At 40.6% G+C, this 26,127-nt stretch overlaps 1 protein-coding gene across 1 annotated transcript in view; it reads left to right on the plus strand.

Moving 5' to 3' along the window:
• Window positions 1-802: 802 nt before the first annotated feature.
• Window positions 803-26,127, plus strand: part of syne3 (spectrin repeat containing, nuclear envelope family member 3) — a 38,539-nt gene continuing 13,214 nt past the window's right edge. The window contains exons 1-10 of the mRNA XM_061062618.1: window positions 803-944; window positions 4,002-4,159; window positions 4,587-4,759; window positions 5,247-5,556; window positions 9,814-9,969; window positions 11,509-11,886; window positions 17,832-17,968; window positions 23,854-24,028; window positions 24,719-24,901; window positions 25,916-26,059. Coding sequence (XP_060918601.1) covers window positions 4,016-4,159; window positions 4,587-4,759; window positions 5,247-5,556; window positions 9,814-9,969; window positions 11,509-11,886; window positions 17,832-17,968; window positions 23,854-24,028; window positions 24,719-24,901; window positions 25,916-26,059 — 1,800 coding nt within the window. The 5' untranslated portion in view covers window positions 803-944; window positions 4,002-4,015. The remainder of the gene's footprint in view (window positions 945-4,001; window positions 4,160-4,586; window positions 4,760-5,246; window positions 5,557-9,813; window positions 9,970-11,508; window positions 11,887-17,831; window positions 17,969-23,853; window positions 24,029-24,718; window positions 24,902-25,915; window positions 26,060-26,127) is intronic.

Consider the following 26,127-nt stretch of genomic DNA (forward strand, 5'->3'; position numbering starts at 1 on the left):
CAAAGACGCTGTTCTCATTATCAGATAGTTCTTCATATTAGTTTGGATTTATGATGGTTAAAAAGCAATAAATAGGCTACATTCACAACTGACTGAACCATCTTATCTTTCTTTTTTTTTGAGCCACACCTTTTAACTTAAGTTTCTTTAGTAAGCTGGTGTGTCTTTAAAGGAAAAACTTCCTGGGAATAGATCCAGCAGTCTAGGATTAAGGATTAACAAGAAAAGTACAGTTTCATTTTGTTGGTACTAAACGAGCTTTGGTCCAGGGTCAGGAAACAGTCAGGTAACATTACTACAGAACCCTCACAGCTCGGACACAAACTGTTCAAAGACCTTCCCTCAGGCAGGCGTTACTGATCACTGATCACTGTACGCCATAACGAATAGACACAAGATCAGTTTCTTTGCCCAAGCTGTCACACTGAGGAAAATCCCTGTAAAAAACACTGTGAATGTAAATAAGATTATTTAACATAATTTTATGGTCACTCACTTAATCATGTATAGGATTAAATATTGTTATCCTCCGCATCTGACATCAACCTATGCACACTGCCTAAATGTAAACACTGTAAAAAACAACCTAATTTAAATGAACCAATCTGTTACCTAATTAATTTATTAGAATATTTGTTTCAGCATATTTTGCACGGCTCACCTCTGCACTATAGTCTCATGAATTTCCCTCAGGGATTAATAAAGTATGCAAAAAGTGTTCCTTTTCTATTTTGTATTGCTGTACTTTTGGCTTGTCGGTAAGTTCTGTAGTTTACGTGGTGTCAGTGAATGCAGCACGACAGTTCTGTCAGTTGGGTTGGGCCCCGCCCCCCTCGGCCTCAGCTCAACTTCCTGCCTGCTGCCATAACTTCTCTGTTCACAACAGAAGTGTAGGACAGCGTTCATTCAGCAGAGAGACACACACACCTGATGAACACAGAGCTGTAAGTGCTTTTATTCCTCTGGAGACCTTTTTGAACAGTTGAAGTCCTCCGTTGCTCTGCTATATAAATGATAACAGGCCTAGCTTTAGCTAAAAACACGGAAACTGCACTGTGGTGCTTACAGCCGCTCTGCATTAGATTACTGTACTATAATGAGCTGCCGAGATCTGAGTCTACAGAAGTATTAGTTAGTCTTGTTTACGGGGGTTTACCGTAAACCAATACGATTATAATGTTTATTCTCTTACCTCGAAGTTAGCTCTACATACACTGAAGTCATGTGTAAACTTTGTGTAAAGAAATCATTAAAAAGCGACCTTGAATCAAAGATGAGCAGGGTTACAGTCGTTAGCATGGCAACAGTCGTTAGCATGGCAACGCAGTGATCGAATCTTTCAGCCGTTTGCATGTGCGAGTGAAAAGGATTAATGTAAACGAGTTTAGCGCACGAGCTGTCAAACTGAGGGGAGGGGGGGCGGGGCTTAAGGGTCGCCTTATCAATGATCCAGACCGCCTAGTTATAAATATCTGTGATGAATAGAAAAGCGAAAAATGAAAGACATTATGGTAAAGTAGTATTATTTAAAAAAAAAAATCAAGAGCGTAAACAAGTAGCTTCCAAAATGTAAGCTAAAGGGAACCAAACTTGTCAAACAGCTGTATGATTTTATGGAAATAATCCCAATTAAAGCATGTATTGGGTGAAAGTACTAGAGATCCACTGACACACTTTTTTTCAGTTCAGATCAGATCCAGATACATATACCGATACTATAGCTGCACCATTAAAAAAAGTCAGTCTGTCTGATATCCGATAAATAAATTGCGTCAACCTAATTCCGATATAAGATCGAATCATTTCCATCCTTTATAAATACTGCAGGAGCACATCTATATTAATATGTTGCATTGTGCATTGTAGCCTGTTAATAAATAATACTTGTGTTTACTTTGTCTTTTCATTGTGGGGTCCAGAAAAAGTGAATCAGCCTGTGCTTTGTTACAGTCAATAGATACAAAAATTGATATGGTTAGGATTAAAACACATTAATAAAAGCACAAAACAAGCATTGAAGATGTCGTCCAGCACATTCGGATGTCAGATTAAATGCAAATTTAATAAAAATCCAGTCGAGCATTTCTAACACATTTCCATCGTGATTATAGAAAAATAAAGAGTTTTTTGTTTGGGTTCACTGAGGACACAAAGTTCTAAATTTACCCAAATTCAAGAGCCTGAGCGAAAACAATCACATGTTGGGTAGAAGGAATGTTGTGGTGGGGAGAAATGAGTCACTCAGAAAACGGGCCATGCCGGCTGAGTTTTATTTTCCCTCAAAGAAACGATGTGGTGCCTCTTTGTGCTCCTTCAGTGCCAAGAATACCCCCTCCTTTTTTTACTACCTCCGTCAGTTTGGTTCTCTCAAGGTTTTTCCTCCCAGCTGTATCTCCTGAGGGCACGCTGAGCTCCTGCACAATGACTCACAATGTCATACATAAGACTACATTCAGTGGTTTTATGGTCCTCGAATTCCACTTTCAATATGTTCTTGATATGCACAAAGCAAGAAAGGGTACATATTATTCAAACTCATCATTATACAAACCGTCACACTTTCACATGAGAAACCTGGTGTTGATTTAACTGAGGCATTTATATGTGTGACCTGTTAATACAAAGGACTTTCTCTGAGTCATGAAATGCAACATGGTTGAGATTCACGAGCAGTTCAGGGGCGGAGGTTAGAGAAAAGGCTGGAAACAAGTTTGATCTCTTTTGCCCTGCAATCCCCTACTGAACCCTGAGATCAGTGATTTATAAATAAGATGTTTTGCAGCATCTAAAAATTCAACTAAGAACCTAAAACATGTTCCCAGTCGGACAAAATCACAAAAGAGACGTCATGAAAACTGTGAACAGGGCAGCTCCTATTGCCAACACGCTCAGTGATGTCTCTTTTTCGAATACATTTATTTTTATCTGTATGTGTTTATCGTCTATGACTCATCACATGATGGAGTCTATGTGTTAATCTTGAGAAAGTCACAGTAAGGCCCAGCAGGAGAAACAATGCTGCATTTATTCATCTGGCTGCAAACAAGTCCTGAGAGCTTACAACGTGTTGGCATATTTATACACTGGTGCTGCTTAACCAATCACAATTTCATTGTTATGGCAACATGAGCAGTCACAATAAAAACACCAGAAAAGTCTGAATTTCTTGCACTTAATACAATTATTTTATGTAAACAGGCAAAACGTTCTTACTCAGCACTCGTACATTTGACCTTTCAGACAGAGCCCTGGGTGTAACATCCAGACTTTCACATCATTTTGATGAAGTCATGAAGCTGAAGCTAGCTATCATATCCTCAGGTTAATTAGTGATTTATTTTGGATTCAGGAGAGATGGGTGGTAATCACAGGTGTTGTATAAAAAATGAAGAACAGCTGATAGGAAGGTACTGTGAGTTACAGCTTTTAAGCATTTTTCAGTTTTTGTCAGTTTAAAAGGTGCCACATCAGGTGTATATCCATGTCTGAGATTCATCTTGCCAGCCTTCAAGTAACAATCTCATGGATCTCGTGTTATATGTTTTTGGAGGCACCTGTGGCAATTATTACAGATGCTTCATTGGATTTCTGCTATAGTAATCACATGTGTAAATGGAAAGAAAAGATGCCCCTTTGAACAAAAGCTAGTTGGGTGAAGGAATGGAGTCATAGTCAGTGTGCTATGTTTCTGTTGATATCCTAACCCACATGCATTCTTAATAATGCTAATGTAAAGGGCTTTCAACAGCCGGCAACACGCTTAATCACACAGATAGAGACCTAACAGAAATGTTCTTAAATGAGGAGAAGAAAAACATTGCATCCCACGTTTCCCATGGTGCATCAGGGTAATGTTAGACACTGCCTACTTCCATGTATTTTAAACAACATGTTAACTGTATTTGTATCACAGGCTTTCTGTTAACATTTGGAATTGTTAGTTTCTTTTTTAATGTAAATTTCTCCGCTGACCCGGAGTCTACCTGCTGCTTTTCATTCAGGCCCGGGTCTGGTCATGACACAGCAGGAGCAGCAGGAGTTCATGGAGAGCCTGGAGGCGGCCCTCTCCTGGATGCGGGCCATCCAGGAGAGGCTGAAGACCAACGACAACACCCAGGGGCCCCTTGATGCTCTTGAAGCCCGACTCAGGGAGACAGAGGTCAGATATTACACTGAACCATTGACTTCACCTCTGATCCCCGTTTCTACATCCGTCCACTGTCATCAGACACCAGGGAGGAGACAGCTGCTGTTTCTGGTCTTTAAGCAGGATCCTGATCCTCTGAGGACTCTTTTCTTGTGACTGAATGTTAATCAAGTTTTAGCATAAATACAAATGAGCAAATCATAGAACTTGTTACATATTCATCTAATTTTCTTTAAAGGGTATTTTTAAGTTAAATGGTAAAGGACTTGTATAGCTTATATAGCACTTTTCTATATGGTCCTAACTTTGAGAGGTATTAGTGCTAATGATAGATTCCAAGAAGTTTCCGGTCTTGATTATTATTTATCTGAAATTCAATCCACAAATCCCCCATGTTTACCTTTAAAATGAACTCAGATGCCTTTTCCTGCATGTACAGAAAATCCATCAGTCGGAGCATGAAGGTCGTGTAAAGATGGACTTGGCGCTGGTGGCAGCTGAGAACCTTTTGCAGAGCGACGAGGAAGAGCTGAGAAATCAAACCCACGCGAAACTCAAAGACCTGAAGAGCCTGTGGGAGGACACCTGCACCTACATCATCCACTGTCACAGGTAGAGTTCAGTTAGTTCACCTAGAGCTAACTGCAGCAAATAAAAATAATATATGAATAGATAGCCTCCAGTAAAGGGGGCTGCTATCTGAGTGATTGCTAAATTTTGCTGTGTTTTTTTTTTTTTAACATTTTATTTCTTCATATTCTCGAGGCTGAATCCACTTCGTAGGAGTGCACTTGCTCAACAAATGCTTGTGGTTGGGACAGGCGGGTTCTTTGGTGTACAGACTGAAACTGCAGACTGACTTGCTGTTGGCATGTTTAACTATGACTATTGTGTTAAAACTGTCCAAGGTTTATTTTTGTTATCAACACAATTTTTCAGAATATTATATCCAAACTTCTTCATGCCCTGACCCTACCTCATGTTACATTTCACTCACATAACTCTGAGTTAAAGCATGCAGATTCTGTTCATAGATTTTACTTAGCTAAACACATACAGCTCCTTTAAGTCATCATCATGTGTTTCCTCTCACACCCAGTCGGATTGAGTGGGTGTGGCTGCACTGGAGCGAGTACCTGAAGGCCTACGAGGAGTTTGAGCTGTGGCTGATGAAGCAGCAGCGCAGTCTGGACGTCGGGGTGGAGCTGCAGCTGGGGGTGAAGGAGAAGCTCTGGCAGGTGGACCAGCAGAGAGTGATAGCGAGCGACATCCACGGCCAGGCGGCACTGCTGGAGCGGCTGCTGGACGAGGCTGCCGCGCTGCACAACAGAACCCAGGACCCCAGTGTGGAGCCCCAGGCCCAGGAGAGGCTGCAGGAGGCCTACAACGATGTCAGAGACAGAGCTGAGGTGAGGTCAGACCCTGCTGCACTGTTCAACCACCATACAGGGTGTGTTTATGCCCAGAGCCATGGCAGCGGGTGTCTGAGAGATGTGCTTGCATAGGTTACCATGCAGTCCTGAACTTCTTTATTTCCAGTGGTGAGCTGACATATTTAACAAAATATTTCTAGCCTGTAGAGCTGTTATACATAATAAAGGTCATATGGTTTATTCAGCCGGGGTCATGACATTTATAAACAGCAGCTAAAATGAACACAACAGTGCTACTGTTGATTTTAAGTAAGAAAATTGAAGCTGAAACGTATCCTTATATGCTCTGAAATCGATGTTGCATCCAGGCCGGGTTTTACTGATTTCTGAGTAAGACTGCACGTCACAATAATCTTTATTATTGTTTTAAGGTATAATGTGTGGGATTTATTAGACCACACCATTCAAAGAGTGCCCCTCCTTCAGAGCTCAACATCAGAAAGAGAGAGAGAGAGATTGGTGAACAAGCTAGAGAGATAAAGATGTGGGGAAGCAGTGCATCAAGATATTTATTTTTATTTTCCAGGAACAGCTACACGTATGTCTCTGCATTACACTGCTGCTGCCTAATTTTGCTGACATGCAGTCGTTCTATAAGTAGCGTGTTCTTAGAGAGGCAGAGATATAGAAAGAGGTCCTAACCTGCAGGCTGTGAATAGCTGTGGGCTGAACAGAGTTGGATCCCAGAGAACACAGTAAAATATATTCAAATCACAGTGGAGGGCAGATTCTTTCTAGAACAGACTCAGCCATCCTCTGTAAGCAGGTTGTAAGTGTTGATTGAGAAAAGATATCACTAAATAGTGTGTTTGCTGTTTGGGTTTTCAAGCTGTGTGTAAGTTGTTTATTTACTCTTCTTTAGTTCCATCATGCAGGATCTGAAGTGTCTGTTTCCTTCTGTGTTTGGTTCGTATACACTTCAGAGATAGAGTTTGAACAGAGTTTTGTGTCCAACTCTGCTTATATGTTCAAGGAGCAAGGAGGGTATGCAGCAGCTTACAGATACAAAGCAATTCAAAGTGCTTTACAGGGGCATAAAATACATTACAAAAGACATTAAGAGCACATTAAATTGCACTCAAAAGGCAATAAAAAGAAAAGTTTGCTGAAAAAAAAAGCGATTTAAAGACATTATGCCTTTTAAATCTTGTTTCTGGCTGCAGTAAACACTAATGATTTCAATGAACTGACAGTTTTATCAGCTCTCAGGTATTCATGCAGCTTGTTCTACAGTTAGAAAAGCTGCTTCACCTTGTTTGATGCTATAGAAAAACTGATTGAAAGTTGTGTCTGATCACCTGAGGGTACTGGATGCTTCATAGCGAACCAATAAATCAGATGAGGTCTAAAAACATTTAGTCCTCCTTAGTCAGACAAGAGGAATTTAAAATCTATCTTTTGACACACGAGAAGGAAGTGAGGTGATTCAAGGACAGGTATAATGTGTTCAACTTTTTTTTGGTGTTGGCAACTGTTTAAGAGGATACAGTATGTATGAAGGCATGTGAGGACACCAACGCAGTAGTTTTTAGACAGAAGAATTGTAATTCTTGTTATGAACAGAATTAGTCTGTTCTTGTGGTTTATTTAAAGTGAGACACAAAGAAGCTGGTAGAATATGTGCAAAAATACTGAAACAAAATACCCAGAAGGAGAAAAGACAATTCAAATGTTCAACAGATACACTAAGACGGAAAGTGAAATTGAAGCATGAAATAAAAAAACGTTAATCCTTCAGAGTAAAACAAAAGAGAATTTGTTAGAGGAAGAAGAAACGGCTTCTCTGAACTCAAAAAAAACAATTGCATTTGTGAAATCTCGGAGCCGTGAAGTGGAAACTTAAATTGTGCTTTCATTCTTCGCTTCCACAAGTGCAAACATATATATAAAAACACCTTCACATTAGGACACTTTGTGGGTTAAGATCAAGGAAAATGTTTTCTTATTTAGTCTTTATTTTTATAGAAAGGTCCCATAGAGATACACTGTCTCCTTTACCAGAAAAAAAAACGTTCACAGGCAGGAAGATGTCATCACTAAGCAAATCTAAAAATAAAAACAAAGGCAGACAAAGCAGACAGGAACTAGGGGGCTTAAAATTAGTGGTTAATAACAGGACCTGAGAAGAGCAACAAAGTTGTCCTTTGAAATATTTTTGTACCTGTCAAGAAAAGATGAACAACTGAAGTTAAGTTCGCCCCGCAGCTCTTACTAAGCCTGCAGGGCAGAAGAGGACAAGGCAGATCTACAGAACTCAGTTTGAGATGTCGGAGCCTGAAGGAGAGATTTCTTTGATGATTGTGTCACAGCTTTTGGATGAATAGGTCAGTCAACTTGATAGTTAGCGAGGTATTGTAACCAGTTAAACATTTCCTATAAAAAATAACATTTAGGTTTTACTATCTAGACACAGTCGATTTCATAAAACCATTTCAGATAAGTTCCTAAGATGTGAAAGACTATAGATTATGAAACTAGCCACAAAGGAAGTAACCTGTTGTTGTTGGTTTTCTGGAGCCAGCAGTGACCATGTTTAGACAAGAGGATGGAGCTGAAGCAGAGGGAGGAACTGGCCAACGCCAAGTGAATCACAGCTATACAATCTACAGCCGTAGCTAATTAATTATCTGAAGAATGAGCTAGTTTTTTGGGGGTGACAGTTAACAGAAGTTGAAGAAACTAAGCCAATGTAGCAAACCTGCTGCTCACTCGTACATATTACTTTAGGGAGAGTAAGAAGCAGGGGTTGACTCCTGCTGGGTTACTTTAAAGAACACACCCCTCGCCGTCTCTTCAGGCGGCATGGTGAGAAAGACACTGCTAATGATTTTCAACATATAAGTAATATAATACTAGTTTTTCTCTCACCAAAAAATGGACCACAAACTTTAAGCTGTTAGTAAAATAACCAGCATGGCAAAACAAGTTATTTTTTTAAAGTTCAGTGACTGAATTAGCTGAGATGACACCCAGCACACTCACGTTTGACTCAAATAGGCCACCCCCTTATTTGTGCATCACAAGCCATTCAAGCCTCTAAATCTTTTTAAAAAGTGAGTTATATTATTATATTCCCAGTACAGTTTTTGTAAAAAGATAAATGTGCTAGAAAGACAAAATTGTTTTTACGAGGCTGTTGAACATTTTAACATGGTGCTCTACGGTGATTGACTCACTTTTGGAGTATGCCTCGAGTGGACACTTGAGGAACTGCAATTTTATGGCACTGAGGCGTTCGCTTCATTTTCAGCCGTGGAAGTTGCAGCTTTGTACAGATGCTTGCATCAGTTACAAACCTCATGGCAGCATGGAAGGCTACATCCAGTTTTTTTCAAAAGAGATGAAAATGCATGCATATGAATTACATCATCAAAGTCTGACAGAGAGAAAAAAAAGTTACTTTTGACAAAAATTTTCCCACCATTAAGAGGAAAACGTTTCTTTTAACAGAATAAAAATCCAACTTTAGTCTGAGTTTGTTTTGAATGACTGCTTGGTGGGATATGTGACTGTTTTAGGGATATTTGTGTTGCATTGGATTCCTGTTAGTCTTAATCTACACACATAGTAAGGATTTCAGTTGAACTTGTGTTTACTTGAGAAGTTACCATTTTTAAAGTGAATCCTCAGACAGACAGCAGTACATAAAGATGATGTTAATCAAAAGTGTGTTGATGTTTTGTTTCTGCACATTTATAATCAGATTCAGACGTTGCAATCGGAGACAGCAACAGTCTTCTCTGTTGAATTTTTCTGCCGTGAATCATTTACATTCAGAGTAAAGATGCTGTCAGATTAGTAGACATGAACACAGACAGGCAGGCTGATTTTTCTCCTGCGTGAGCCGGCCAATGAATCTGCTCTTCCTCTTCCCTTTTCAGACGGCTCTTTCAAGTGTCAGTCAGATTTAACCACACACCCACGTCTGTCTTTACCTACATCCTGCATTCACTCCAACAAAGTGGCCTGCTGGCAGAGCTGAACATTTCGCTCTAGATGGGAAAGTGATGATTTAAATAATGCTGTGTTTTGTAGGAGCCTCTCTCACCAGTAAACTGGCAGTTTTTGGTAGTCTCCGTGTGGAAGTAACAGACAGCAGAGAGTATCACAGGAGAATGCAGATTTACATTCTGCCTTCTTGCTCAGATACCCAGATATGAACTGTGTGATGTGTCCTGAAACATCTTCATCACTGCTAAAAATTACCACAAGGTGTTTCTCCTTCCTCGCTAGGAGCGTCTGTCGCTGCTTCAGAAGATCGCTGAGGAGCACCAGACCTACCAAGGCTGCGCTCAGAGGTTCCAGTTGTGGCTGGTGTCAAAGACCAAGGAGCTGAACGATCTGATGGAGAGGAAGGTTACAGCCGAGAACAAGCTCAAAGCCTTACAAGTGAGGAACAGAATTAGGATGCAGCTGTTTGGTGTCGCCATGTTTGTAGGCATCAAACTTTGTTATTGTTATTTTCAGCTGTGGAAAGATGAAGACATTCTGTTCACAGTTTGAGTTGATATTCTGAGCTGTAAGGGTGTAAAATTATCTTATTACACTCAAAAAATGCAGGTGAGAATACAATTTGGCAAACAAAATGGCAGCTGCTGTCATCACTACAAAACATACCCTTAAGTTTACATGTTTTCTTTTTTTTTTCAATGACTCTGCCCCTCATTGGCGTGTGACCATTTGCATTTCTCTGAATGACCTACGCAGGCCACCATTGGCTTGGTCACGCCTGTTTTATTGTTTGTCAAACAATTAGATCAGTGTGCCAAGGATCAAAAACAAAAAATACATTAGTACATATATCCTCCAATTTCTACTGCCACTTTAAATGAAGTACTAGTGGTTTTTAATGACTGTATCAAAGTCTAGATGTCGGTTAAAAAAATATGGCCAATTATATTTACTAACCAGCAGTTAGTATACAAAAAAGTGATTTGAAGTCTCTGAGGTTAACTATGATTCAAACATTGATGGATAAATCACAAAAAGTTTGGTCTATAGGTTTTAGAGTCGACCTTAAAACTTGTTGGGACATAAAGAATTTGAAATAATTAAATATTGCAGAAATATACGTTTTAATTGTCCCTTATTTGAGAACCAATTGACTTTGTTTTTATCACGATGTGTATGTCTCTTTAGAAGAGTGATCACTCCAACTGGAGTGTCACCAGTATTAGACATGCCACGGTAATCGATGTGTTGGATGGTGTCTGGGTAAACTGGTATCACATCATTAGCCCATAACTCACTCTCTTGTTTTGCTTTGTTTAAGCGTATGTTATTAAAACTGAGTTGGGAACTTGACACAACAGTTTGAATGTCAAAGTTTGAGTGAAAAAGAAACACTGAGCAGCTGGAGTAAGTTTTCACCCGTCATGTAAAGAGGCATTGGACCAAAAAGGTTTTAGCTGAGGATCAGGCGTTAAAGATCAAAGTCATGCTACCTCCACAGCGATTCAGGCAGGCCGCAGACGGCTGTCCAACAACACCTTCATGTTCCCATGAGGGGAGAACAAACAAGTCTTTTATGTCCTGACATCTGATTAGAAATGTCATCAGGAAAGACAGCAAATCGGAATAATATAGAGGAATCCCACGGCCGAATTATGGGCACATCTGTAATTTAAGATGTGTTAAGTTTTATATCTTAGTGAATTACATTTGGAAAATGACAAAGTTTGCACCCTTGGAATTAACAGAGAAATGAAACAGGAATTGTGTTGAAATTGTGGTGAGTGTGAAATGAATCCAGAAATGATTTAAAACTAAACACATGAAACTACATCATATTGAATTTACCATGTGGGCTATCATACTATGTGATCCTGATTCTCATTTTCAACCTGTTGAATTCAAAGACTTCAGTTGGGGTTTTGGATTTTAATTCCGAGTCATCACATTGACATGTCTCTCCTTCCCCTGCATCAGGCTCTGGATGACAGTGTGGCCGGGGAGGAGAAGACCCTGGTGCATATCGAGGGCCTGGCAGAGGGTGTGAGGGGTAACACCTCTCCTGGGGGGGCGGAGGTGGTCGTGGAGGAGGCAGAAGAGCTGAGGCTGGGCTGGCAGAGGCTGAGGCAGGGTCTGTTTGAGGCGGAGGACGGCCTGCGCTCCAGCCTGGACTCCCACAGTCAGTACATGACCCGGTGTCAGCGGCTGGGAGAAGACATCGGCCGCCTCAGGGGGCTTCTGCTGGGACTGGACCAGGAGCTGGTCGAGGGTCGGGAGTCCAAGGACCGCACAGACCGCACAGACCGCACAGACCGCACAGAGGAGCAGATGGTGGGCCAGTGGAGGAAATACACGGTAAGCTTTATTTTTACATACATTTTTTAGTTTCAGGTTAGCCACTTCAAAACATTTGAAACCTGACTTAAATGCCTGTGTACTCAACATAGATGTTCAACAAATCCAAGATGAGAGAATCATTTTCACCCGTAAAAGGCTCTCAGCAGCTTGTCACTCACTCTTGACAGTCAGAACTGCCATCACAACATTGCTGGAATTTTCTGAACAGCATTTTTTCTGCCTCTAGTTTTGTAATGTAATGCAGAATTAAGATATTTTCTGTAAGACTTTCAATGATTTTAAATGCACACAGGTCAGAGCAGCCAGCTCACACAGAATATAGGACGTGGTTACTCGAGCCATAGTATACTGATTTCTGTAAACATGAACATACAGCAGTTTTTGTTTGTTTTTTTTAGATTTATTTTTGGGATTTTTATGCCTTTTACTGTAGCGATAGGACAGTGGATAGAGTCGGGAATCAGGGACAGAGAGAATGGGGAACGACATGCGGGAAAGGAGCCACAGGTCGAATTTGACCCTGATCGCCCGCTTCGAGGTCTGCAGCCTCTGTACATGGGGCGTTTGCCCTAACCACTTGGCCACCGGCGCCGCAAACATGCAGCAGGTTGATAAGATGTTACTGGAAGCATGACCTTCTTATTTGAAGGGTATACAGTATGTAAAAAGTTTTTTGTGTTAGCTGGCCTTGCATAACTTTATTTAAAGTTTTCCAAACATAGGACTGAGTATCAACAATGACAGATTCACACTAACAATAGGTGTATACAGGCACACAGCTATAAACAGTAACTGATCATTTACAGATTAATGTGCAGTGAATATGTCAGATTTTTCAGGGTGGTGGTTGCAGGTTTTATTCTGGGCCAGTGGGACTCGGGACCAGTGGTGGTGGGGGTGAGAAAGGGTGAAACTGTGTGACCTCGATCAGCTGTAAGGGTCAGAAAGTTTTGAAGCTTCACTTTATGACAGATTTCAAAGAAGTTGCTTGTGTGTTTGTTTAGAAAGCGTGTTAGTCACCGTGTAGATCTCAGGGAGTTCAGTGAAGTGACGGTGGCCATCAACACTCAGACAGCTCTGCGTCTGCAGTGATCTTTTTTTCTGAAGAGGATTATGGAAAATTACCTTGAAATAAACCAGACAGACACTTTCTGCAGAGCTCTGCTTTACCCGAGCATCAGGAGTGACAAGGCTCAACATAAAATGGAACAAGTTAACAAACAACCACAGGAGTTTTATTATTTCTGTCTGTAGCTCCAGAAGTTATTTCTTGGTCTGCTCTTTTTAATCAAAGCATCATCCTCTCCACCATGAATTGATTTTGTCATTTCCATCTCATTTTATTTTCGTTTTTTTCTTCTCTATAAACTGCTGAACTGAACAGCTTATCTGATACATTGCCCTGCATGCGTAGGAACATTGAACCATTGTTGAATTAAGGACCTGTGTCCACCTAGCATTTTTTTCCGGGGACGGAAAAGCACTGCACGTCCGTCTTATCTCGGTGACATCAGTCTGTTGACAACGACACGGCTCTGTTGCTTTCTACTGTATGCTTTTATTTGAGATCGTTTATTTCCTGATCAGACTCGGATCAAAGACGATGTGGGTACAAGACATTATCTGTAGGTGGCAAAACTACAGGGAATATCATACATTCGGAAAAGAGCGCCAGTGACGTCAACAGTGCCTTCCTGAAAAGTTGAAAGATTTTCAACTTCAGCGCTCAGAGCAGCCGCAAAAAAAAAGGCATAGCGCTTGGAAAAAAGAAGCTGGGCTTTGCTTTTTCTCCATGCTGCCACACTCCTCATTGAAAACAACAAACAGCTGGTGCTGAGAAAAATGTTAGGTGGACACAACGCCTAAGAAACATAGTGACGAAGAAAATACTGTATCACAGCTAGGTTTTGGATAGAAGGCAGTGGATAGAATCAGAAATTGATGAGAGATAGAATGGGGAACGACATTTGGGAAAGGAGCCACAGGTTGGATTTGAACGTGGGCTGCCCGCTCCGAGGACCACACCCTCCGTACATGGGGCATGCACACTAACCACTTGGACACAGGCACCTCTTATCACAGCAAGGTTAACATAGAAACATATCAAATAATAATATGCACTGACACTGACATTCATTGAATTTGGTCAGACTCAGCAGCTAGCTTGATATTCTTATTAAACTCTCCACACAAACACCCACAGGATTGGTCAGGATCTAATAATTTATGTTCTGTGGTTTTTTTCTACCACCAGTCCAGGTTCATAGCATGAATCTTTTTGAAGTAAAGCATCGTCCTTTTGATGATCAAAAAACGTATTTCAGGAGGTTAAACTTTGATTCTGTTTCCCCTGAGATCGTCGTTGTCCTTTCAAGTTTATAAATCCAGTTTTTTAGTTTTGATCCTAATATCAGTTGCTGTGTTTTGACTGTGCACATGGAAACATTTTCTGAAAGGTGCTTCTTGGGCTCCCAAACAGGCTCCTGCTGCTGACATCATTTAGATGCAGGTGCAGTTCCTGCTGTGATCAGGATGGTGGTGGTTAGATTATTTATGCTTTCAGTTTGATTTGGATAACAACAACACTGATCAGAATCTCAACTACAGACAATTTTCGGTTGGTAATATAAACAAAATATCTTATGCTCTATCTGTCTTTCTTGCTATCATCCAGTCTTTATTGTTGCACTCCTTCAGTTTTTGATACCGTCTTTTAGATTCCTCCAAACACAATCATCATTCCTCCTCTTGTCCCCTCTCAGAGCTTATAATGTCTGCGTGCGCTGACACGAAAACTGGATTCTTTATCTCCATCAGACTACATTTTACTACCTCTATATGTCACATACCTGCCCCCCCTCCCCCTCAACCCCCCTGGAAAAACAATCCTGCAGCCCTGTCAGTGAAGCTGCTTTATTACTTCAGAGGATCTCCTGAATGCCTCGGAGAGGTGTGGTCACAGCCAGAGTATTACCTCTACTCGAGCGCCTTGCGCTGTCACAAATAGCAGGTTTATCATCCTCTTTGTCTGGCTCTGGATATAGATTGATATGCAGACCCTCGTAGTAGGAAAGTGAGAATAAATGTGTGGATGATTTCCCCCATAGAGTTTAGCTTTTCTATCTTTTTGTATATATATATATGTGACAGGTGAAGGACAGAATCAGCAGGAGACTGTTCAGAGAAAGACTTGTGTACCTGTGGACCTGCAGAGCTGCTTCTGCAGGGTGTGACTGGAATGCTAAATGACATGTGGACCCATCTATCTGTCATCTGCTGCAATCTCGACAGGCTGTCACCTCCCTGTGACTCAGTCTGTTTTCACTTTATTTGTTAAAGATTGTAAACAACTCCACTTCATCTACGATGCAAATATGTAGCCAAAGTGTTTTACCTCTTGGAATTTGCAATCCGGTAATGACTAGAAATGCCAAATTTTTTGTGATAAAAGCTCTGCTAATGGCCTTAACATTAAAGAAAATACAGAGTGTTCCTATTAAATTAAGGGCGGGACTTTATTTTATATGCATTTTTGTTACATTTAGTAAAATGGGAAAATGTCATCAATAATTCAAATGCATTAAAGAAAACTTTGAGCATGTGTGACCACAGGAGGACTGTGTTAAGTCTGTTGTAAGTCCATCAAGACCTATCATTTGGACCAAATTTAATTATTGGATGGCTTACCTGCCTCTTGTCATAATAGCTGTCTGTTTATCTCTGCACACTCTGCTCACTCTCTCATTGCTTATGGTCATAGTCTTCTAAAATCTAAAGCTTATAAAGTGCTAAAGAAAAGTAGATGATAGGAAGCTTGATACAGTTTAGCTGTGATAATGATGCTCTGTGCTCCTCATGAACCTGCATGTTGGGTAGTGGCTTCGATATTTTCCTGTTGGATACTTTTGTATATCATGTTTTCTATATTGACAGTAGCTGTGTCTCTATTTTTCATGCCCCAGCTTTAAAAAGGTGTGTTGTTTTATAGCAGCATACCTCGATTTCAGAAACAAGCCATCCTAAACTTTTTAACAGATGAGTTTGTGTGATTATTATTTTATTGATTTTAGGCCCGATCCAGACGGATTCTGTCCATTAACGATGATCTTGTTTGTTTTTCAAGGTATTACTGATAAGAATAGACACAACATCTCTCCAGGGACAGAGGACTAAGAATCATTTTTTAATCGTCTTCCACATTAGGGATTAAATATTTTTAGTAGTCCAAGAGTCATCTCATCATGTAACACTGCATGAGCTGGCCCCTTTTTGCCTCCAGTGAAATTAAGTTACTCTTTCATTTAATAAATGTATTAATGTATTACGATTTCAGAGCATATTAATGCCTGAAATATTCAGACTCAATAAATTATTTAGTAAATGTCTTGAACACCAGATCAGAGTGTGAAAAACTAGTTTTACAAGATGCTCAGTTCCTCTCCGTTGTTCCTCATGCAAAACTCAATGTGGAAACTCTCCTGTGAAAAGGAAGTAGAATTTACATGACAACAGCTACAATCCTATTGTCACTTCTTTTATGTCAGAATCAGCTTTATTAAAGGAAGTCTGGGCGTGTCTCTCTCAATAATTCTCTGTGTGATGAGTCACTGTGCAGCACAGTGAATTAGACTTTTACTGTATTATTTATTCAATGAACACTAACACCGATGAGTCACTGAGCTGAAGCACATTTTGGCCTGGATGGAACTTTTACTATCAACAACTGCAGTGCATGTATTCCTTTTGCAAAAACAACTTCTCAACATACAGAAAATGTGTATAAATAATATGAATAAGTTGAAGGGTTAATCGCAGGTATTTAGCAGAATCAATCGTTACATTTGTGAATGGAGTTTATAGCATGTGCTTTTTTTTTCCCACAGCTGCATCTGATGAAAGGAAAGATGGATGTGCATCATTTAGTGTTGCCAATTAACATCCATTCACAATCATTCTCATAATAACATAGTGGTTACTCATTGTTAGTCATCTGTAGCTGGGTCTGTGTAGTGTCTGCTCTCCATTTGCACGAGTCACTTTCAGGCCTGTAGTATTGTGCATGCTGCCTGAATGACTGAATGTTCAGAGCCTTCATTGCTCTTATTAGGCGCTGCTGTAATGTTCTATCTGTGGCTAATCAAAATGTCCAGTGTGAGAAATGTGTGTGACCACAGAATGAAAAATAGAAAACACGAGGGAGCTGCAAAATAGGCGAAGGAGTAATTGTCACTGGTGTAACAGGTACAGAATGCTCAGAAAAGATGAGTTCATAGGGACGTGCACAATTAGCCGACGAACCGATTAAATGGACTTCATCTTGTACAGCGCTTTTACACCGCGTGTCACACCTACACATTCACACCCATTCCCACACAGATGGCAGAGGCTGCTATGTAAAGTGACCATCAGAAGTAACTATTTCCATTTACCATTTACAGGGGCAGCTGTGTCAGGTTAAACCAGCATATGACTACTCAACCGGAGCAATACACATTGAACACAGGCTGATGCTATCGCTGCAAACTTTAGCCACACTCTGCAAACCAGTTTCACATTGTTTACCTTTGGAGTACCACACGTTGCAAAGTGCTCCACATTTAATCAGCATTTATAATTGCCTTCAATTTGATAATGGAGAATGTTAATAGGCTACAAGCATTATGGTTCAGGACAGTCTTTAGCCATTTTAAATAAGTTTGGCGCCAAATTTCGACATCTTTAGACTGATTTGAATATGTTTCATCGACAGGGAAACAAGTTGCTTGGAACATCTCTTGTGTACGGTAATACATAGCAAATATAAATGGAACTAAATCAACTTGTCAGAGTTATGGTTTTGTTTTATAATGTTGAGTAAACACACGACTGATGTGTCTGCGGTTAAACCCCGTTTGTTTTGTTGCTGACTTTCATACTTTGTGTTTCATTCTTGTGTCTTGCAGGGTGTGAGGAACGCTCTGGCAGGAGAAGAGTCCCAGGTGGAACTTCTGAAGGCTCAGCTGAAGGAGCTCTTCAGGTTCTCAGAGGACTCACGACATCTTTCTGATGACGTCCTGGCTGTTGTCAAAGAACATCAGAGGTATGTGACAGGAATCCTAACGCTGTTTCAAAACAAGAAGGAAAGGCTGGAGAACCCATGAAAGACTCAGAAAGCTGGAAAATGATTCTTTTGAAATCTTACTTTTAAAAAATATTTGGATTTTTTTCACAGTTCACTGGGAATGATAATTTAATAAACCAGCTGCACTTTTAAAGAGCTTTTTTTCTTAAAGATTTCTGGGTGCTTAAATGTCTAACACAGCCTAATATCATTCATGATCTGTCATTCACTGATTACAGAGGCTGCATTACATTTACATTCATGACATCTGCTTTTGAACAACTCAGGGTTCAGTGATTTAATTTGAAAAATCCTGTATTTTACTCATATTCCCCTTCCATGTTGTCAGTCTGAGAAACCTATAGAGCATCTTTGCATGATTGCAGCTGAAAGAATGATTTATTTGATACTGGCGTCAGTAAAAACCCTCATTTCAGCCACTGCCTGAAACGGTTTAGTTTCCGCCGCTGTCTCTTTAAGGCCTCCCTACGTGCCCACTTTCTTCTGATTGGGCAGCTCTCTGGAAGCCTTTCCGGGTGCAGAATGCTGCAGGGCTAGGCTAGGCCAGGGGAGGGCTGCTCTCCAGTGCCTATGTTAGAGGTTATAACAGCTTGTGTAGAGGCTTGAAGCCGTCTCATGAAATTCTTTGTTTAATATTGGGGAACTATGGCGTTATTTGCAGAACAAGCCGTCTAGCGCCCTCTGCAGACTTACCCTGGGATTACTCCGACATACCTTTACCTCATGATCTGAAACTTTTCCCACGTTTAGTTTGGACATCCCAACTAATGCAGCCACTACTTCTTATAGCTGTATTCTTGAGCTGGCTATCTTTCACACTGTTGCTTGTGTCAATGCCTGAGTGGGAAGTAAACACATTTTCCTTGCTAGCATTTAAATCAGCAAGAGTGTTTCCGTCCTTGTATCTGGGTCCTGCCCATCAGGAGACGAGGAAAATAGTTGATAGTGTTATGAATGAAATAGGTAGCATGCCAGAGAAGAGATTTTTGATGCCACAAGTCTTCTGGTTTTAGTTTGAAATCTAAGCAGTTCTGTGCAGCGGACATTGGCTGTATCAAGTGAAACGGTTCATATGAAGAGAAAAAAGGGAACACATCACCTCTTAATGATTTGGGTTTTTATTAGTTACAAACATCTGTAATCGTGCAGCTAAAAGGGCTCCAACTCCATTTATACAGCTGATGTTGCTGGTCTGATTGTGAGCACAAATGAGCACACAGCCACTGGAAGGAGAAAATCTTTGCAGCCTTGCCTTAAGCCACAGTTTGTAGAACTTTTTTCTTTCTTTGTCGGAGCATTTGAGATATTGATTGCTGTAATGTTATAGCAGGAATGTCTACAAATACAACAAAAAAATCAGTAAGTGTCAACTGCTCAAGCTTCAAGTCAAAACTAATCTTTTCAGCTTAACTTTAGTTTGGTTGTAGAATATTTAGGCTAATCCAGTCATTGATTTGTTTGAAGCACATATCGATTCTTTAGTGTACTCAGCAGGTGATATCATGATTTATACCAGTGAGTCCATCTGAATAGTCATGGCTCGACCTTTAGTTGTTCTCTATAATTTGCACCAGAGAGAGCGTGTAGAGGCCCGAGAGCGTAGACTTAGGGGGAATTGAAATGTCATCTTTCTACACTCAGATAAATAATCACCCATCCACACAAAACAGTGCCTGTCCTTCAAAACTGAATTAACAATCTCAACATTCCTGCGAGCAGAGAAGTGTTCCCTGTTTCCAGACGACTGGAGGATGAAATGTTGACGGCTTATCAAGAAAGTTAAAAGGTTTCAAGTGTTGCACAAAGTTGAGTCATCCAGTTCTCCCCATGTTGACAGTGAAGGAGGTAAATTCATCTCAGGGTTAAGTGGATAAAAGTTTAAGAGCTACATACACAAGAAGGTTTGTCTTCTCTAACCGTAGCAGTCAAAAAAACAAAGAGTCAAATGAAATGGCTCAAAAGATTTGTGAGCATTTGACAGAACTGATCCACCTGCTTCATTTTCAGAAACTGCTTCATGTCCTACATAAACTCAGTGTTAGGAAAGTACTTAAAATCCATACTTGTATAAAAGTAAAGATGCCTCATTTGAAAGTTTCTAAGCTAAAAAGTCTTAATGTAGCCAATTATAAATGTACTTAAATATCAAAAGTATCTGGTGCTAAAATGTACTTAACGAAAGGTATACATACAGCCAGATTGATTTGTTCATTAGAGGTTTGTGGTGTGGCAGCATCACATTCTGCTCTCTCGCCTGCGGCTGTGAGAGATAGGACAACTCCAAGAAAAGACAACTGGGAGAAAAAGCAACACTCGCATCCTCATCATGTGTACCGGCTCCACACCGGCTCCACACCGGCTCCAGACCGGCTCCACACCGGCTCCACACGTGTGAATGAAGTGTCGACAGCCCTGGACTGATTGAACTCCGGGTTATTATATTATATTAATAATAGTCATGTTGAAGTCATACAGACTTTAAATACAGATAAAACAGAGGTGGAATTGTTTCCCTGATCAGTGGAAAGTTTGAGCGTTACATCTCTTCAAAACACAGCAGCACAATCACCTCCAGCTGCAGACGTTATCTTTTATCACTCTGACTCTGGCTGTAAGCGCCGGTGTTTGTGAATTAGATGCTTTTTGCAATGAAGCCAATTTGAATATAAAGGAGCCTTACTGTGTGTAGCACTGTAAGTGCTGCATTAAGCCCTTTGTTTGTGTTTGGTTAATCAGACTGCGTCTTTTTCATTCAGCTACACAGGTTTAGCTGGCGCAAAAGCAACCCAATCCTTTTGAGAATCTGGCCCTCAGCTTTTTCAAAGCTTCACACACTGTTTGGCTGCAGCGGAGCAGACACACACTCTATATTCAAACAGGGTTAGGGTGAGATGGGACGAAACACAGAGCATGTAATTTGGCTCATCCCAGACATGCCACATTTCTGACCGTTGTATAGAAATCTTGTCCTGACTTAAATCTTACTTTCCCTGCAATCCCACAACATACAAAATTCATCTTCAACATGTAATTAAGCCCATGAAGAGTGCAGGCCGTATATCAGGGTGTGAAGTGAGGTCAGCAGCAGACTCTGAACAACTCAAGAGAACATTTTTTAAATGCTCTGGAGAGAATCTAATACAGCTCGTCTTTGCTGTTGTTGTTTTTTTTCCGTCCTGAACTCACCTGAGTACGCTCTGTAGCTGTTTCCATGTTTAGCTATATTTACAGCGCAAGTTTTCCAGTCACACGGTCCAAATGTCAGAATGGAGTCATTTGGTCCTAATCTGCCACCTAGTGGATATACTATTATAAATATTCACAAAGAAATCAGGGAAATATCTGAACAGGGACTTTCAACTTCTGCCACTTTTACATGGACTATGCAAACACCTTGGTAAAGACAGGTTAGGTATTATCATAAAGCAGCACTTAGCATAGACAGCAGGAAAATACATCAAATATGGTTACTGTAAAAAATACAGTTTCAGTTTCTCTGATAAGAAGACTTTCAGATCTTACACTGTTGTTCTTTTCTTGTTTAAACTATATATCACATACATGGTTTACTCGTCTGTTCAATAAGAAATAAGAATTGGAAAATCCAAGTGCACAACTGAACAAGCAGACATGTTCAGATCCGAGTCTGTAGTTTGAGAAAGGGATACCTTACAGGTCCTTCTCTGGCAGCTTCATTAAATGTTTCCCCCAAAAACAGCAGCTTCATCGTCAAACTGATGGAAAAGACTCCATGATGCTGTCCTTCTAGTAGGAAATAAAAGGCTTATCAGCCCCATGATGGGCAAAAGAACAAAGACGTCAGGGGGAAATAAGTGTTATGGACGGACAAATCTTTCGTCTCAGAGGAGCATTTGTGTGATTTAGAACAAATTAAAAGATGCCGGAGGCGTTTTTGATGCCGTCTGTGAAGCAAAGTGGAAGAAAAGTGCTTTTCTAGGAGATTTGTACCAGGTAAAAGGCACAGTAGATAAGAAAAGCTGTTCCCTTTATTTAGCTTGCATCACCACATCTTGTGGAAGCAGCTTGAATTTTGGAATTTCAACACAAGACTGATAGAAATAAGAGCTGGAAAATATACAAGAACTGGTGGGGAAGAAGCAGTCGGATGGTTTTCTGAATATAATAGAGAAGCAGGCACCGTTACTACGTCCAAACACGACTGAACTGTTAAGCAGCTTTGTGTATATTATGAAGAACAACCCTGTAACGATGCCATGAGCGCTGCCGAACATTTGGCATAAACGTTAAGAGCAGAAGACAGATGATGTGACGAGCAAACCAAGAAAAAGATGTCAGCCCTCTCTGTTCCTAATCACAACATATACCAAGTGTGCTCATGCCCTTACATGACAGGATGGACTTTAAGAATGGATAGAAACATGAATTTAATGTAGCTTAGATTGGTGTTCTGATGTGATCTCTGATCATACTGAGACTTCACAATCATGGAAATATCATACCTTGGGTTTTGATTATGTAGATATTGTATTGGTGGTCATCTACATTCAAATACTGTATAGCCTCCGCATCTCCCCTCAGTAGTACCTCATGTACAGGTTTTGGTTTTGTCTAACCCCTTATCAAACCCTTCTGCAGTTTACCAGCCGTCCCTGTTCCCTGTGTGTCGAGCTGTCAGACAAACATCTGTGTGATGCCACCATTAAAAACTCTGTGCTGATTTATTGGCAGAATCCACTTGAGTTGGGATCGATTTCAAAAAGTTGTGCAAACCACAATGACCCACTTTATCTCAGCATGATTTAGTCTTCTTGTGATGCTTGGCTTCCTCGGTCCCCTGACATGTTCAGCGGGGCTGAGGTCAGGCGTCTGTGGAGGAACTCGGCTTGACGTATTGATCTTCTGAAGTCGTGGTCACTTTGAATCTGTCTCACCGTGCTTTGAATACAACTGAGCCAATTTCTTCAAAGTGTTTTAAAGTTCCACACTCCTCCTCCTTTGAAATATGAGGTCTAGACATGACTCCACGCTGAAACAGCCCACCTTGGCTAAGAATAATAATTAGAGATTGTTGAGGACACTTTATCCTCCTCTGTATTTCATTTGAATAATATGTCAATCATTTTTAAAAATAGGTTGGTCTTTGATTTTCAGGAGATTAAGAGGAAAATGTTTCTTATGTACAAAGATAACTGGCCTGTTCATACATGTTGTAAACATAGACAGTAAATATAAATGTTTGAAGCCTGAGTGACGTCAGTCATCTGTTCCTGCAGAGGGCTCCTGAGGTTCATCGGCAGCAGTCTCCATGTTGGAAATCCTGTCTCAGTCTAACTTTCAGTCAACCTAACGACAGGCTGAGAGCTGGAGCAGAGGCAGGTTTTTTAGACTCATGATGAACCATTACATTGCGCCCACCTGTCAATCATGTCAGCTGGGGGCCTAACTATGGATAACACGTATCGTTTTCAAAATCAAAACAGAGCACTTTAAAACTAATCAGACCCCCCTTTTTTTTTCTTTTTTTTTTTTTTTTACAGTTTTTTTTTATGTGGTATGTATGTGACTTCTGGTGCTTCTGCAGCCAGCCTCTAGTCGACACTCAAGGAACTGTATGATTTTGCACTTCTGCATTGGCTTCATCTTCAAAACCAGACGTTGCTGGTTGGGTGTAAACCTGAATAAGAACTTGATGTCTTATAAATAATACTTACATCAATTCTTACATTCTTGGTTTAAGTTTACATGAAAGTAAAGGATTTTTCTCTCTTTTGATCTACTAACACGTTTTAAAAATGACCACGTATGAGTCAATTTTTTAATTCTCTTGTATATGTCAAATATGTTGTGTTCTTTTGTTGCAGTGTGAAGTGCCGAGCGACTCGGCTGTGTTCAGAGTCAGAGTCCGGGCTGAGAAACATCCTGCAGGACCCTCTGCTGGTCTATTCTCAGTGGAGCCACATGGTCTCACAGGTTCTGGAGGCTTCTGCTGACGTCACTGACTTCTCCCACATCGCTATGTTGGTGCAGAATATAGAGGTAAAGCAATCACATGTCAATATTTCTCTGTGTCTATATCTGAATGTGCAGCTCCCCTCAGCTGTATTTACAAATCAAAGCTCAGTGTTTAGCTGTAGGGCAGGAAAGTCAAACAAAGTAATTGTACAGTCCCTGCTAATGAGCCAACACCAGAGGGTCTCAGGTAGAGGCTAGGTGGGGAATATAGTGAAGTATTTAACATTTTGGAAGTTGGATATTATTTTAGGGAGTTAGTGTGCACCAAAAAAGTGAGGAAACATTGGCCTTACATCCATCAGCTCTAGCTCAACTTCTCCAACATCAACACAATGCCATAAACAATCAGGACAACCAATATCAACTTTGTTAGAATCTGAATAATCCAACCCTTAGGGTCACAGAGAATTTTTTCACTGAAAAACCCTGCTTAAGAGATTGAAAAGATGAATAACTCTCAAAGCTTGATCTCCAGTTTCATCACTGTTATATAGTCGTTAAAATTCTGTTTTAAATTCTGTAAAAAGTTATTTTCTAGAGTTTGATCTTGATGAAAATAAAATAGAGATGCAAACTGCAAACAGTGCAATTTTATGATCAACTATTTGTGCATGCATGTAACTGGTTATGTTCTGCAGCTTGGAGAAAGTGTGGTTTGACTGAGTGAAGCTGCAACAAACTTGATGTGTCCTCTATTCCTGTCCTTCCTGTTAGCGTCTGCTGAAGGACAGCGTCCAGCTGCAGGAGCGTTTCGGTCAGCTGCAGGTGAAGGGCGACCTGCTGGACTCTGTGTTTGGTCCTGAGAGGTCGGACGGTCTGCAGGAGGAGCTGACTTCTTCTGTCAGGAACAGAGAGCTGCTGCACAATCAGCTGCAGCAGAGAAAGAGCAGACTACAGGTGCCAACATTGTACTCTCTCTCTAAATCTTAAATGTATATCTGAACTATCCAGACCATGTAGAACACTGCCAACGTATCCGGCATAACCTTTAGATCATGAAAGTTGGTAAATTAGAAGTTCTTGTTTTGACACTAAGAGGCTCAGATTACATTTTCAGTGTTGGACAACATTACAGAAAGGATCCCTACAGAGATTCGTAAGGAATAAGATTATTTTAAAAACAAGAAACAGCCCTTACATCTTACGGTCTTTTCAAAGCCTCCAGATTGCTTTAACAAAAACATAATTTTACATCCCAGGAAACCAAATGTCTTCACTGCTCCTGGCTGATTGGCTGCTTTGTTTATAGAATTGTGTGTTATTAAAAGATTGTGTTGGATCTGAAGTTATTATTTAAAGAAACACAGACGAGCAACACTCTATTGAGGGCCTGGCTTGTAGGCAGTAGAATCATTACAAGACCAAGAATCGAACTAAACAACAGCAGCTACTGTAGACAACAAGTGTTACAGCACCTTTAAATGGTGGTTCATGTTGAGGTAATGACTGCAAGTCAAGACTGATGTTTGTTAAAGAAGGTCATCTGATAGGAGAGTGACCAATCAGGGTGGAATAAGACTCTGTGGCTGAGAGTTCACTCTAAAATAAAACCCTGAAGTTCTTCAAACTAACAGCGCGTGGTGTGATTGTACGACATTTTAGGGATTCACTTCATGTGAAAATCAGGGCCAAAAGAAAAAACATTACAGTAAACTAAAATGTGGGAGTACTACCTTTGTGTCATTAAATTGATGCAAGTCAACACGTAAGTAAATCAGTGAATGCCACGTTATGTGCAGATATGGATCATCCTTCAACAGGGATAGTTTCAAGCCGATACCAATACTCTGCAGATATTTGGACGTAACGTATATGCTTTAAAATTAAATGCGATAATGTGAATGTAGGCTCAACACGACAGACATGACTATCTGTTTAACAATCCACCTTTTATATTGTTGTATCACTCAGGGCCTCATCTCAAGAACCAAGGACTTTGGAGATGCCTCTGAGATGATTCGCTCCAAGCTGACCAGCCTCAGGGACCGGCTGATGGCCGCGGACAGGCTCCAGCCTGACATCCTGGCCAAGAAATCCCAGTCAGACCAGTTCAGGGTGAGTCTAATCCCAGTCCCACCTGGCCCACTCTATGTGCACACTGTCATGTTGTTCCCTCAAGAAGA

This window comes from Labrus mixtus, chromosome 18 (genome assembly GCF_963584025.1).
Source record: "Labrus mixtus chromosome 18, fLabMix1.1, whole genome shotgun sequence".
NCBI lineage: Eukaryota > Metazoa > Chordata > Actinopteri > Labriformes > Labridae > Labrus > Labrus mixtus.